General features: G+C 41.6%; 1 protein-coding gene and 1 pseudogene across 1 annotated transcript in view; one reads left to right on the forward strand and one right to left on the reverse strand.

Annotated features, from left to right (window-relative positions):
- Positions 1–15,664, forward strand: part of Dnajc1 (DnaJ heat shock protein family (Hsp40) member C1) — a 179,958-nt gene that overhangs the window by 160,577 nt on the left and 3,717 nt on the right. The window contains exon 10 of the mRNA XM_060372657.1: positions 12,465–12,513. Within this exon, the coding sequence (XP_060228640.1) occupies positions 12,465–12,513 (49 nt within the window). The remainder of the gene's footprint in view (positions 1–12,464; positions 12,514–15,664) is intronic.
- Positions 14,746–15,020, reverse strand: LOC110545145 (selenoprotein W-like; annotated as a pseudogene).

The following is a 15,664-nucleotide window of genomic DNA, read 5'->3' on the forward strand; positions in this document are numbered from 1 at the left end:
AACCACCTTTAATGTGATTAACTGCAGGCTCTCAGCTAAGGACAGGTAGCATAGATTTCTGGTTCCTGAAGTAATATTCTTTTTCCTCAAAGGCTGTAAGTTGACCCTGATGCTCTACTGCCACTAATCTCATGCATTCTGTTTATGATAATAGACTGAGTGGAGATTTTTCTGCTTGTTTAGAAAAGACCCAGGTAGACAGTAAAACAAAAGCCAGGTGACAAGATTTAACTTTTATAGTTAGTGCCAAAGTGTAATTCAGGACGTGTATATGATCTGCCAGTAAGGAGGAATACAGATAGTAAAATCCCTTGACCTACAGCTTTAACGGGCATGGAGGCAGAAGACACCTAGTGGAAGAGTTTACACCATGGTATTATGGCGGACTCTTCAAAATCAAGAAGCCTCCTGGTTGTAGGTAAATTAAAAATGCAGTTTTATGTTATTTTGAAGATATATTGCCATTATTTTTAGCATCAGCGTAGCCCTACCTGACATTCTGAAAATGATGAGGATTATTGACCTTTTGGTTTCTTAACTATGCTACCAGCTTCCTGCTTCCTCAGTTCTCTGTGACAAGAGCCTGATGATCTCTTTTCTTGCTCCTGTCTTCCTCCCTTCTCCACCTCCCAACCTGCAAAAACACTTCACTTAGGAATGCTGGAGTGCGCTATCCCATCCTCCTTACTAGGTGATCCCTAGCTTGTCTGATTTATAACTTCCGGTGATAATATATTACTGTGTAATATATTGATATGCTACTAGATATCATTCATATATTAAATTTTTTCAAATTTTTTGAGTTGTTTTTTGTTACTGTTTTAAACATGGGGGCCTTCCCCTGTCGCCTAGGCTTGGCTAGGGTCACCAACACAAGCGTGTGGTCACTCTGCCTCAGTCTTCCACATGTTACAGGCCAGTCACTTCAGCTCTCTATTTGGCCTGATGAGAATTAGGATGAATAGTAAGTAGTAATTAATGCAGAAGGCTTTATTTCTCTTTTAGTAAAGAAATCTGGATTTGGGCTATTAATTTGCTATTAGTCATTAGAATATACTGAGGAAATTTTCCTCAATTTAATTTTTTGGTCCTAATTTATGACAGGTGTTTTCAGGAATCAAGGTATAGTTTTTACATGAGTTTTGAGGTTTTCATTATATTTATTATGTACTCTATATATGTGTGACTTTGCATGACATGGCATGCATGTATGGAAGTCAGAGGACATCTTGTAAGAGGTTTTTTTTGTTTTGTTTTGTTTTGTTTTTCCATTCTGCTTTCATGATGAGGATCTGAGGTCAAACTGAGGACTTTGCTTATGAAAGTATCTTTACCTACTAAGCCATTTCACCAGCCCAGATGTTTGGGGTTTTTTGTTGTTGTTGTTGTTGTTTGTTTGTTTGTTTGTTTTTCAGATGTGAAATTTTAACAATGATGGCCCAATAAGAAATAATTGTCACGGTCCTTTCTTTAATTTTCTAAGATAAATTACTTGATCATATAAAAATATTCAATTTCTAACAGTTAGACTTGTCAGTTTACTTAAATTTTTTTGTAGTTAAATATGAGGATATTGTAGAATATTTGATTGGATATTTTTAGGTAGAGCTATATCAGCCTTCTTGAATTAATTTGTTTGATCCCATTGATGCATTCTCTTTATAGCATCCTTTTAATATTCAGATAATCAAGACAATGTTGAATTTTTCAAAAAGACAACACATACACACACATACAGGTACACACATAGAGAGAGAGAGGTAGGAAGACAGACATAGACATAATTTTTTTAAAGGATAGGATACCATAAAATTATTTAAACAAAAATAGGTATCAAATAAAACAATAGAGTGATTGAAAATTATCTTTAGGAAAATCTAGAAAACAGAATAAAAAGGCAAACTGTTTTAACATATGGAAAAGAAATACAGGAAATCAAGTCTAGAAATCCAGACCTGATTTCTGGATTTCTGGATTTTGGTTCAAGAGGAACCAAGGCAAGATCCTTGTTCTGTAACTCACAGAGATTTGTCAGCTTCAGCTTCCTGAGTGCTGGGATTAAAGGCATGCACTACCACCACTGGGTCCTTTTGTTTTTGTTTTTAAGATAGAAACGTATAAAGGCACAGCTGCCCTCAAATCAAATCTGCTGTGTATCTAAGCATTATCTACTTATTTTGTTGCTATGACAGAATGCCCTGAGAAAAGCAACTTAAGGAAGGAAGGGTTTATTTGGGCTCATAGTTGCAGTGTACACAGTCCATCATGATGGGGAAGTCATGGGGCAGGAGCTTGAGCATCCATAATCAGGAAACATGAAAATGAATGCCTCTTTTCAGCTTTCTATCTTTTGATTTGGTCCAGCACTCCAGCCCATCTGATGGTGCAGCCCACATTTAGGTTGTGTCTTCCCACCACAATTAATCTAGTCTGGATTATAGACATGACCAGAGGTGTTCTGTGACTCTAGACTCTGTCAAAATGACAGTCAGTATAAACTGTAATAATAAGGATGGCCTTGAACTCCTGATCTTCCTGCTTCCACCTCCTAAATGCTGAGATTGCAGGGGTCATAGACATGTGCCACCACATCTGGACCTTAAACGCTTAAATCAATAAAGCATGTTCTCTTTCTTATAAGCACAGTCTCAATACGAAATCTCTTAAACAAGTTATTTGAGGGGCTAGAACCGTCCTGTATATGTATAGTTGCACCATTCTAATACAGTGACACCCTACACAAACCTTAGTAAGTCCTTTGTAATTATTGAGTACAGAGAGACATTTCATTACTAATGTCACAAGCGGTGAACGGAATGCTTGAACTAGAAAGAAGCTATCAATGCAGTCCTTCGGCTCTACAGAAGAAAGTAAAGTGGAAAAAGAGTACAGCTTAAAAGGACCGCTAGCATTGGTATTCTGCCTCTCCTGTTTATCATCCCTCAGGTCACTCTGAGCTCCACTCTCTTTTTTTATGATACCAGTTCATAGGGTGGTTAGGAGATGGCATTTGAAAGCAGGATGAAAATGCTGTGTTAATAGAAACTGTTACCACTTTGCTGAAGAAAATATTCTAGAAAAAAGATTTGTTCAAGGCCATAAAGCTAGTTAATGACGTCTGGGTTAAGAAGTTGGCCCAGATGGCTTATTCTTAGCCTCTGTTGCCCTTTGGATGCCTCAGATATTGCGGCTCTCTTCTATTCATCACCCTCAGTAAAAGTCCCCTGATCCTCTAAAGACAGAGGAGAATAGTACTATCCCAGCAGTTGGCCAGTAAGTGAAGACAGTTTCCTGACAAGCTCCACTGTTTCAAGTGTCCTTGCAAAGAGCTGACATTGGTGGACTCTTATCCTTTATGCAAGCATGTGCAGTGCCCAGACTGTGTTCCACTCTCAGCACTGTGAACCCATCCCCAAAAAAAGATAGGTTAAAAGGTTTTTGTAAGCGTTGGCAGAAAGAATCTTTCAATGAAACCAGGCTGCCCTCAAATTCATAATCCGTCTGCTCCTGTGTCCCAAGTTCTGATATGGTATTATGGTGAGCCAAGCTGAAATTTTTCTGTATAATTCTTACACTTAAGAACCATGGATTGTCTCTGTAGCCCTCGGCTGTAGTACAGGAATTGCCACACAGACCACTCAAGCACCAGTCTCAGTGAGGCATGGATGGTTTATTGAGTGCAACATCCTAAGACGGACCGTGGTCTGGGACACAGTGAACTCAAGAGCCAGACTATGATGCTGGTCTGTTTAGAAGGCAGGTTTTTATAAGAAAAACTGTAACCAGGTAACAACCAGGTGATCAGGTGCAAGAAGTGAGGGGAGGGCAGCATCACATCATTTCCACTAGCTAACACAAGAAGAATCAATTTTGATCCAAGTACATTGTATCTAGACAAAGCGTTTTAAGCTGACTAACTAGAATATAGGTTTAGGGACTTTCCAGTTCCCCATCATTCTGGGAGAAAGGAACATAGCAGGGTATTGTGGTTTTGTTGAAGTAGAGCATACATCATTAATTCAAGCAGAATAGCCAACAAGTATTGAATTGTAAGTAAAAGGCTATTCTCAGGCAGACAGAACCTGAGAATCTTAACTTAATTTCACCTTCCGATCAAAATAGAGACTTAAAAACAAACTGGTTTCTGTTATGCTAAAGACAAAAGCACTTGTTAATAGAGGAGTTACAGTTTTAAGCAGGATACAGCACCCTCTACATGTTCTGTTGCTAACAAACTGAGCTTGAAGTTTGTACGCATTCAAACTCTGTGTCTTAGTAAAGGCACAGTATCCACTTTAAAGCCTGTTTCCAGCTTACTAGTTGAGTCATAGGCACTTTGAATACTGCGGCCACTCTTCCTCATGACAGTTGCTCAGCTCACAGTGTAATCCATGTTCTTATAATAGCATTTGCTTGTCTAGTAGAGACCTAACGCGGCACCCTCAGTTATTTGCATAATGACTCATTGACCTTGAGCAGATGCTTAGAGGCCAGTGTGGTTTAAGCTGTCTCCTCCTTATGTTTTGGGAAGCTACTAATCAGAGAGGAATGTGGGTAAAGACATGCTAGATTTTTTTAGTATTCACTCGGTATGCTAATAGTCTGTACAAAATGATACTCGTGTCTGTCTCAGAAGTATTCCTCCCTACAGATGACCGTGACAATTTATAGAGAAGGGTCAGTTAGGTAGTTGAAAGGCCCCCTTTTTTAATGGATAAGATGAGCACAATTAAAGACATTTGGGGAGATAATGAGAGTGTTCAGCACTACTTCCTATAAATTGGAAACATTTTTCAAGTGTTTGTTTGTTTGTTTGTTTGTTTGTTTGTTTTTAATGTTCGGGTAACAGAATTTTAAAGCTGCGACTTAAATCCTCAGTTGTAGTGGGTGGAAAATCCAAATGGAAAACTAACTGGAATAAATAGTATATACCCTGAGCTCATAATTTTTTACACTTACTTATTACCTGCATGGGGAAAGAGAGAAAGGTGCGCATGCTGTAGAGCCATGTGTATAGGCTAGAGGACAACTTTGTAGAGACTGCTGTCTCTCTCCACCTTCGCTATGAGTCCAGGTATCAAGCATAGCTCACCTGCTGGGCCACAGTGCCAGCCCATCATTTCTTTTCTTTCCTGGGTTACTCAAGAACCCCAGGACTACTAACATAACACTCTGAATCACAGAGTTCCTTATGTTAAACATTTAAGTGTGAACCCATGGGATTTAGTTCATCACTAGAAGGAAGGAAACTTATTTTAGATTTTTGTTGTTGTTGTTTACTCTAAGCTGCACGCCCCCAACTAGATACAGGCTTCCATCTCTTGAGAATTTTGAGGAGAAGTTAAGATAATAAAGGGAATTATTAATTTTTTTTATGCCTGACACATCAGAACATAATGAAACCCACGTCCCTACAGTTCTTTTGTCCACATGACTTACTGCACATTGGGTGCTGTGGTTTTCCCAGAAACTGCCCTATTCGGTTGTTTAGGTACTGACGAAGAGACCTCAGTCACCTCTGTGAGTCCTGTGTAGAATTTTTTTTTTCTTCCCCGGTGAGATCAGACAAAAAAAAAAAAGAACATCCTAATCATAGCTTGTTACATGTGTGCATCTGCAGTGGCACATAACAGAACATTCAGCCAGCAGCTAAAACCCCAGCTTACCCCATAGAAACCACTGATCAGCTCAGGAACAATAACAGAATATTCAGCCAGCAGCTAAAACCCCAGCTTACACCATAGAAAACATTGATCAGCTCAGGAGCAAACCCACACCCGTAATTGTCAGCTCATATGGCTGTTGGGAGGCAAGTACATTTGGTGATGACCACACTCACGTGGAGATGACTTTACTTATCCAGAGTGGTGGTGCTGTGTTATTCCGAAAACATTAGCTATTTATTTGTTAACTTCTTCATTGTACTAGACTCAAGTACTAGCCAACAATGCCAAGCTTCTCCCTCAAACATTTCTGTTCTTATTTACCATATAAATGTGTCTCCTGAGTCATTAGGAGTTAATAAGAAAACTGAGTCACCTGCATCCATGTTTTTTTATAAAACCACCTTTTTATTCTTTTTATTGTTTTGTTTTATGTGCTTGGGGGCTTTGCTTGCTTGTGTGTTGTGCACCACATGTGCCTGGTGCCTGCAGATTCCAGAAGCGAGCATTAGTTTCCCTTAGGACTGGAGTTACAGACTTCTGTGAGCTGCCAGGTCGGTGCTGGAAAAGGAACCTGGGTCCTCCGAAAAGCAACCAGGGAGTGCTTTTAACAGCTGAGCCATCTCTCTAAGAATCATCTTATGACACCAAAATCACGCAGGCTTGGCAAAGCTAAAATAACAGATTGTTGGGGTGTGTAGAGTTAAAACATTGTGTTCTACTTCTAGCTAATGAACCTCATAAATTTAAGTTCCCTTTCAAGTAAGAAAAAGTATGACTTCTAAATGGTTGTGGTGTCTCATCCATTTTACGGTTGGACACTGAATATCTAAAGGATTATGATAATATGTAGAGAAGCCAAATTATGATATAAACTATATTAGGAATTGTCTGTGAGTACAAGGAGTCTCTGGCATCATTTTCTCAAACTAATTCAGTGACCTTGTGAAGGCAGGAAGTCGGTTTTGTCTGTGTGGAGCGGACTGTCAGTACAGTCAGTATTCTAATGCTAGAACGCCAGCTCCAAGAGAGCGGCTCTCTCCAGCGCTTCATCCCTGCCTATCGGTATTCTTAGGAGTTGAGGGTTAGGGTTCAGAGATTAAAGTCCATTTTGTTTGAGAAAACATGCTGGAGCTAGGCCTATTGTTACACACTTTTAATTCCAGCTGTATCAGAAGGAGGCCCTGTCTCAAAAAAAAAGTGGTCAGGTAATGACAATATCATAATAGTGCTCAGGAAGCTCAGACAGGCGGATCTCTGAGTTCAAGGCTAGCCTGATCTACAGAGTTCATTCCAGGACAGCTAACAAAATAAAATGAAGAAGAAAGGAAGGAAGGTAACATATTTAAAATACTTGTATTGCATATGCCTCTCTCTCACCCCAGGAGACTAAGGCAGGGGGACTGTGAGCTTGAAGCCAGCTTAGAACAAATTAAAAAAAAAGTTTGGATTTTTAAATAAAAATTCTTTATATGTGATGACAGGTGTGCATGCGCTGGTGCACTTCTGTGGAGGTCAGGGCACAGCCCTGAGGAGTTGGTTTTCTTTTTATCTTGGCTTCTAGGGATGGTAGACAGGCTATAAGGCTTGCTATGCAAGTATGTTTACCAACAGAGCCATCTCTTCTTCCTCATCTTCATCATCTGTGTTTACCTCTTGAAGTAGAATGTTATTAGGTCCTGTATTTGTCTTCACACTCTTTACTGAGTTACAAGACCTGAGGAAGCATAGCGGGATATTTTTCTCAGTGCTTTACTTTGGAAAGCAAACTGCATGGGGAATCCCTCCCATCTCATTGTTCCAGCTTGTATTTTTAACTCTAGAACTAATACATGCAGAATTAACTATAGACTATGGAAGTTTTTAAAGGAGATTCTAGATGAAACTCAAGCCAGTTAAACTTTTTTTTTTTTTACATGAAGATAGAATACTTCAGTGACTTAGTCTACCAAAGAATCCAGCAAAATCTCAGTACCCAAGGTTTTTTGCTGTTGTTTTTTTTTTTTGGGGGGGGGGGTTGTTTGGTTGGTTGTTTTGTTTTGTTTGTTTTGGAGGTTTTTTTGGGGGGGGGTTGGTTTGTCCAGACAGGGTTTCTCTGTGTAGCCTTGTCTGTCCTGGACCCACTTTATAGACCAGGCTGGCCTTGAACTCAAAGAGATCCACCTGCCTCTGCTTCCCTGAGTGCTAGGATTACAGGTGTGCACCACCATGCCCCACTTAAAGATTTATTTTAATTTATACAGTATTCTGCCTGCATATGTGCCTGCAGTCCAGAAGAGAGCACCAGATCACATTATAGATGGTTGTGAGCCACTATGTGAACTCAGGACCTTTGGAAGAACAGACAGCCAGTGCTCTTAACCTCTGAGCCATCTCTCCAGCCCAAAATCCGAGTTCTTACATGAAAAATAAAATATATGTATACCCATGTAGACATATGAATTATATTTATATAAAATAACTGATGAATCCAAGCCAAAATGAGAAGAAAAAAAAAAAAGAAAGAAAGACATACTCCTAAGTTTTGGGAGTTTCAAAGCTTTCCCTAGAGTTGTTATTGTGCTTCATTTCTTGTTCATGTAGAATATATATTCTGTGTCTTCATGCATCTTTGTGTGTTTGCTGCTCAAGATTAAAGTAAAATACAGTTTACTAAAGGTAAGAAAGACATTTTATGAAATTTTTAAAGGCCAGTTTTGGAAGATAAAACAATTAAAATGCAAATGCACCTGATGAAAGAACACTAAAGTACATGAAGCAAAAACTGATAGATGTGAAGGAAAAAATAAAAATAATTAACAGTAATCTCAAATATCAGTATTTACTTCTGTTAATGATCTAATAACAAGGCAGATCACCTAGGGAGATACAAGTGATATGATAAAGCAAACAGATCTAAATAATCTGTGCAGCAACAAAGTCCACATCCTTCCTAGCATACATAGAGTGTCCTCTGAAATAGATGACTACTACTAAGTGTGTTCTTCTGTACCCGCAGCAGTAACACACACAATGAGGACGTTGAACAAATTTGTGGAAATAACTCTCCCCACTCCTAAGTGGCCAGTGGACCAAAGAAGAAAACATAACTGAAACCATAAGTTTCTTAGAAATGAGTAAGAAAACATAGTATTCCAGAACGTAAGCAATGTAGTTGATGCGGTTTATCGCAGAGGAAGAAATGAGCCATCAGTGAGGGCATGCTGAGTCAGGACAAGGAGCTCAGGCATGAATTGTTCACTTTGAGCTCCTGGGGAAGGCTGGCATGTTGGAGCAGCTTGCAATCTGAACACTCATGGCAGGAGAATTACCAGCCGAGCTGGCTAAAAAACCAACTCTACCTGTATCATATGGCATTCAAATAAAAATTAACAAAGTAGAGGAAAAATAATACATCAGCAAAACCAATGAAACCAAAAGTTATTTCTATTGGGCATTTAGTAGGATCAACTAAGAGGGATGGGAGTGAGAGAGTTTAAAATGCTGGAGTAATAAAAAAGGCGTTACTACCAACCTTTCAGAATTTTAAAAAAAAAATTATGAAGAAATTCTACTATGAGCAAATATATGCCAAGAATTAAAATACCTCTTTTTCAAATATATATGGATGCAATTGAGTGTCTAGTAGACAGATGCATAGAACCATGTCATGCTAAGAATTTGCATTTTAAAGATCTCTACTTTCCTAAGTGTATGAGTTAAACCACTCATTATGCCCTTAAGAAACATAAGGGAAATTTCCATTACCTAAAATTTATCAAAATATGCTTAATTCTGACATTAGAAGAAGAAGCAGCCCAGGTGTTAACAAACATTTCCAGGACAGCAGTTTCCGTCAGGGACGGGCCATCTTTTCATCTGTGCTCTGAACTATTCTGTGAGAGCTCTTCTGTTGGGGACCCATTAGGAAAATACTCTGTTAGTCAAGTGAGAATGCAGACTAATGCAGGGAGGGGGAGGGAACAGATGAGACTGACTTGCTCAGGAACTTGGCAACTGGTTGGGAGGGTGTGAAAACCCAAGAGCCAACTCTCAGACTTCGTGCCGCAGTGGGAGTGACCATGCTAGGTGGAAGAGACAAGCTGATGCAGAGCACACGCCTGCAAGCCATCATGCAGCAGCAGCAGGGGCACAGTGTGAGCCCAGACTGGGGTGCCGAGGGACACCTGTCCAGGAAGCAGAGAAGCTGTTCTAAGAGGGACGCTGTTGGGTTTGTTGAAAGTTTGTTTAGTCTCTGGTCCTAGCAGACCCAAACATAATGAGATCTAGCAGTAGTGAAAGAACACCCGACCTGTTTCTTTGTGTATAAAATAAGAGATTTACAAAGGTGGTATGTTATCGCGATTGAGAGCAAAAGTCTTAGATCCCTTCTTGCCTAGGCTCCTCTTCTTACAGTACTTATTCTCTTCCTGCCTCCCATTTGTAAAAAGGGCTAAACATGGCTGTTATTAGACTATGTGTATACACATGTGTACATATGCCTCATGTGTCTGGTACACAGCTTATTACTATTGCTGAACCCCTTTCCAGGTCTGAACTTCTATAAAATGGGCAAGACCAGGGACACAGGTTAATAATCACTGTTGTTGTTGTGTATAATTAGTAGATGCTAATAGCATCTAAGGTGAAGAGTTGGAAAGAGACTCTGAGGAAGACAGGGACCAGCAGAGACTGGCAAGCACAGAAGGTGGGGAGCTCAAGTCAGGACAAGAGCTGGAGGAAGACAGGAGACGTCAGGGAGGGGACACCAAGACGGAAAGGATCCTCTGGGGAAAGCCAAGTGGGGTGAAAAAAAGGAGACCTTGGAAAGATCATCCTTTTATGTGGAGTTTGCTAGAGCCTAGTGTTAGGGTTATGGGATGTATGCGATGGACAGGGAAAAGCTGAAGATAGAAGTGAAGGAAATTCATCGAGGCAAGCGTGCAATAGAAAGAACAAAGGTCACTTTATTTAGGTTAAAGGGAGAGAAGCATGTATGATAGTGCAATCATATTTTGAATGGGAAGTTTTTAATTAGAGAAACTTGAAAGCCTGGCAGAGGCATGTGAAATCTTTGAGTTTGGTCTACAGAGTGAGTTCTAGGACAGCTAGTGATACAGCAAAAGCCTGTTAAAGGAAAGGGGGCTGGAGAAATGGTTCAGCAGTTAAGAGCACTGGCTGCTCTTTCAGAGGACCAGGGTTCAATTCCCAGTACTTACAATGGCAGTTCACGACTGTCTTAACTCCTGCTCTGGGGGATCCCACTCACTCACACATGCTGGCAAAGCACCAATGTACATAAAATAAACATAAATAAATTTATTTTAAAAAAAAAGAAACAATGAAACAAAAAAAGAAATACTTAGGAAGTTAAATAAACTTGTATTGGATAACCAGCTTGCTTTTACTAACTAGGAGGCCTTAGGATCTGTGAAATTAGTGTTTCTAACCAGCCTTAAATGTCTTCTCTCACTCTGCCTTCCACATTATATACTGAGCTTTAAATATCTTCCATGCCTCATGCTAAGAGCTTATTTCCAACTTACACATAGTTGGGGCTAGTGAGCTATCTCAGCTGGCAGGAGCACTTGTTGCTTCTGCAGAAGACCCTGGTCCAGTTCACAGCAGTGGCACGGTGTTCAGAACAACCGTGCGCAGATTCAGTCTCAGGGGATGGCGTCCTTTTCTTGCCTCCACAGGCACTACATGTATGTGGTACACGTAACACGTGAAGGCAAGGCATCCATATGCAGGATATGAGCCTTTAAAACAAATCAGCCTTAAGAATAAGTGGTATTAGTATTACATAGTGTACCATTCTTAATAAATACCACTGATGTGTTATTTCTTTGGCTGCACACTGATAGAGGGATGAGTTCTGTTTGTTGGGTCCATAAGCCTTGATCCCCAAAAGGTGTGCTCTTCTGTGATCCTGGATTTCTTCCTAATGTGTGTGGGATCTTATAATATCATTAGCATGAATGTTTGTAATCCTCCGTCCCAACTCTCTCACTGGTATCCTATCTTGCAGTGAAGAGATGCATTCAGTTTCTGGAAATACTAGCTGAAAATAGTGATCCATTTGCACAGCTATTTTAAAACTATTTTTAAAAGCAATCTCGTATAATTGACTGCCACTGAAATTAGTGAAATGATTTGCGTTCTGATTCTACTGTTGATGGGCATTTCAGAGCAAGACCTTGGGCCTCAATTTCCTTGGTGTAAGTAGACTGGCTTCAGGGGCTGTGTTCACTGAGGCTGGCAGTGGCGAGGGAATAAAGAAAGGACAGACACGCTTAGAGAAAAGCTGGGCTCAGGAGTACTGTGCTTGTTGTGACAGAGCACACCCATTACCACAGTAACCCAACAGCTGCAACAACTAGGCCTCTCGGCACATTTACTATGTACAGTACGGAGATGGTCTCTGTGTGTGAGCATCCCCAAGCTGCAGACATTCTGAAGGATGAAGCAGCACATGGTAGTTCTGGCACACTCTGGTTGATTGTTTGCACTTGCACACACTGCCAACATTTGCACTCAGGAGAAAGGCATTGCCACTCCCAGGAGTCTGAGGCATCGGTCCTTGTATGCCTGTGCCCATGTCCACAGCAAATATTCACTCAGGACTCCATCCACTATTTACATACTCACGCAAGGCTTCCTCGGTCCCTCACTGAGGAATGAGGCTTCTTTGTTTATGGCTTCTCTGACCCCTGCTCCTTCACATGGGCCTTGCATTATTTAGGTAATATAAATAAATAAAGTGAAAACTGTGCCTACAGGACAGTAGAAACTTAAGATTTCTTGCTTGTTTTTAAACAGGTGACAACCAGAGCCAAGGAACTGAAAGACTCAGTCACCTTGCCCCCAGGTGAGTTTCTACCTTACCTGCTTTTATCCCATGAATCCAAGCAAATGAAAGATTCAGTCACTTGCTCCCCAAGGGACTTAGTTTCTGACTAATCTGACACAGTTTATTCAAGATTAATCCCTTTCTGTAATAACTTCTTTAAATGCCAGGGATAGTAGGTTGTCCGGAGACCTCTACTGTCCTGTCACTGAAAGAGCTTAGTCACAGACACCAAATCAGTCTGGCCCTGTATACACAGTGGACGCTGAGAATTTGTATTTCATACATTGAAAGATTTAGAATGTTAGCTATCCGGGAATCCATCTCCACAGAAAGATTCAGTGTATTGTTCTTCTAGAAGAAGGAAAAACCATTTTCAGCTTCCTCATTTCCACAAATAAAGTGATTTGTCTGGGCACAGAGACACAGCGTAGAGTAATAGTAGAATAGCACAAAGTCTGCTTCGAACTTTCTTTAGAAATGTGTTGTTGGGAAGCTACTGAAGGTTAGAGTGAGAAGATGACCTGCACCTTCTGTGGGTTTCCTGTGTGGCATGACCAATCCCAGCCCCTCAGCCCCTCCCCAGGGTTTTCCTGTATAGCCCTGGCTGTTCAGGAACTTGCGGTGTAGACCAGGCTCGCCTCAAACTCACAGATTTGCCTGCCTCTGTTTCCAAAGTGCTGGGCTTATAAAGGCACATGCCACCACTGCCCAGTTCAGCTTTTCTTTAAAAAGAATTATGAAATAGTGTTCTTCAAAGTGGGGTATACAAAGTAGTTCTTTTTTTTTTTTTAAGATTTTATTTATTTATTTATTATGTATACACCAGATCTTATTATGCACCAGAACTCATTATAGATGGCTGTGAGCCACCATGTGGTTGCTGGGAATTGAACTCAGGACCTTCAGAAGAGCAGTCAGTGCTCTTAACCTCTGAGCCATCTCTCCAGCCCCCAAAGTAGTTCTTTTAATCACAGAACTTGGGAGAGACCAGCCTCAGTTATTTCAAATTGTAAAGGCCAGTCTGAGTTAGAGGAGACTCGTGTTTAGGAAAGAAAAAGTTTGATGAAGACTTTGCAGTGTAGGAAGAGTATAGGACAACTCTGTTAGGGTTTTCTGTGTACATGGGTATCTGTGTGTGCATATGTGTATTCATCTGTGTGTGCATATGTATCTGTGTGTACATGTGTATGTGTAGCCGTGTGTATCTGTGTGCGTACCTTTGTGTACATGTGTATCTGTGTGTGCCACTGTATGCCTGTAGAAGGCAGAGGACAACCTTGGGGTGTGGTTTACTTGCACAGCCGAGGTCCTGGGTCAGACCCAGATGGTCAGGTTTGGTAAAAAGCACCTTTACCCTCAGAGCCATCTCTGCAGCCACAGCTTTGTGCCCTGAGCGTAACGCGGCAGCAGCCATGTGGAGCGGGAGTGCCGGCTGCCACTCTGTCAGGACTTACGCCTGTGCTGCTAGCTAGGAAAAGGCCACGTGAAGTGTCACACATGCCTGTGCGACAGGGCACACAGGCCATTCAGTCACCCGTGCATTCTGGCTGTGAGCACAGCTCTCCTGCCACAGCCAGCCAGCCTCAGTTTCCTCCTGTGAAAGACTGGGTAAAGAAAGTGTCAACTGTGTGTCTGTCTCTGTGTACCAGACAGTAATGACCAGCTGCAGACTGTCTTCTGGAGAGGGCACGATTCTGAGTCTGAGACTGCAGGTCTTTGTCCCATTGGATCCAAGCTCAAGGTGCTCTTGAGGGTGGACTGGTGAAACCTGCCAAGCCGGGAGCCTTCCTCTTACCCAAGGAAGGTGGGACTCTGGATAGAATTTCCAGGAGGGGTATTGATGTGTATTGTAGAGACTAAGAAGATCAACATTTCTTGACAAGCAATAAAGTTTACTTCAAAGAACATTTTTTTTTTAAGTTGCCTCATCCAACTTTTATTTAACCGGGAAACGCTGGCAACATGGCTGCATATCTTCTTGCAGTCTGAGCTGGAGAAGGGAAACCAGGGCAAGAAGATAGAGAGTGGAGGAATTCGGGGAGGGGTGAAAAGAGGGAAGAAGGGCAGGACAGAGCATGTGACAGGTAAGACTCTGGGGAGGCACACACACGGACAATCTCTGGCCTGACTTGGTCGCCGCAGGAACATCAAGGAAAGACTACAGGTCTTTGAGACATTTCAGTCCTTCCTGTCATGAAGCGGCTGCCAAGAGGGGCAGGCCAGGTAGTCTCAGGGCTCTGCCTCCAGGGCTCACTGGCACTGAGCCAGGGCAGCTTTGATGGTGGTCACCAACTTCCAGAACTTGCTTTCTGTATCCACATAGCCTTCACCTTCTTGGAGTGAACCAACTTCTTGGCTACTGTCACTTCAGAGAACCCGCTGACCTGGGGAGTCCCCTCACCATAGCTGTCTAAGCATCCGGGGAACTCATGTTCCAACTTGTCCCTCAGCTGGAGATACTTGGGCTTATAGCCTCAGGCTCCACAATATACAATACACGCATGCGCCATTGCTCGGGACCTCATCCCTGCAGCAGTGAGAGGATGCCGCAAAGAACATTTTCAAGCCTTGCAGGGTGGCATAAGCCTTTAAACCCAACAGAGGCAGGTGGATCACTGAATTGAGGCCTGCAGAGTGAGTCCCAGGACAGCCAGGGCTACGCAGAGAAACCCTGTCCCAGTAAACAAACAAGCAAACAAACAAACAAACAAAAAAATCACCTGTCTTTTTATATGGATTTTCTTCTTTGGTATGTTTTATAATTAAATGACATATTGATTGGTTTGTGCATATGACCCATAAATTAAAGAAAGTGTATTTTAAGGTTTACCTACATTTAACAAATTGTCCTTCAAAAAGGCTAAATACTCCTCTAATTTAGTAGCCAGTAGCCACATTTAGCTGCTGTTAATTAAAGCGTAAGGCTGAGAAGGTGGCTCAGTGTGAAGTGGTTCTGCAGACATGAAGACCTGAGCGCCTGTGGGAGAAAGCTAGGTGCAGCGCCAAGTGCCTGTGGTTCCAGTCCAGACAAGACGGAGACAGGAGGGTCCGGCTTCTCGGCCAGCTGTAGCTGAGGGAGGGAGCTCCCGATAGAAGACACACATGTAAGCACATACACGCAAAGATAAATTGAAGCTTAAATTGAGCGGAATTCAATGAGGTTCTAAGC

Source organism: Meriones unguiculatus, chromosome 19 (genome assembly GCF_030254825.1).
Source record: "Meriones unguiculatus strain TT.TT164.6M chromosome 19, Bangor_MerUng_6.1, whole genome shotgun sequence".
Taxonomy (NCBI): domain Eukaryota; kingdom Metazoa; phylum Chordata; class Mammalia; order Rodentia; family Muridae; genus Meriones; species Meriones unguiculatus.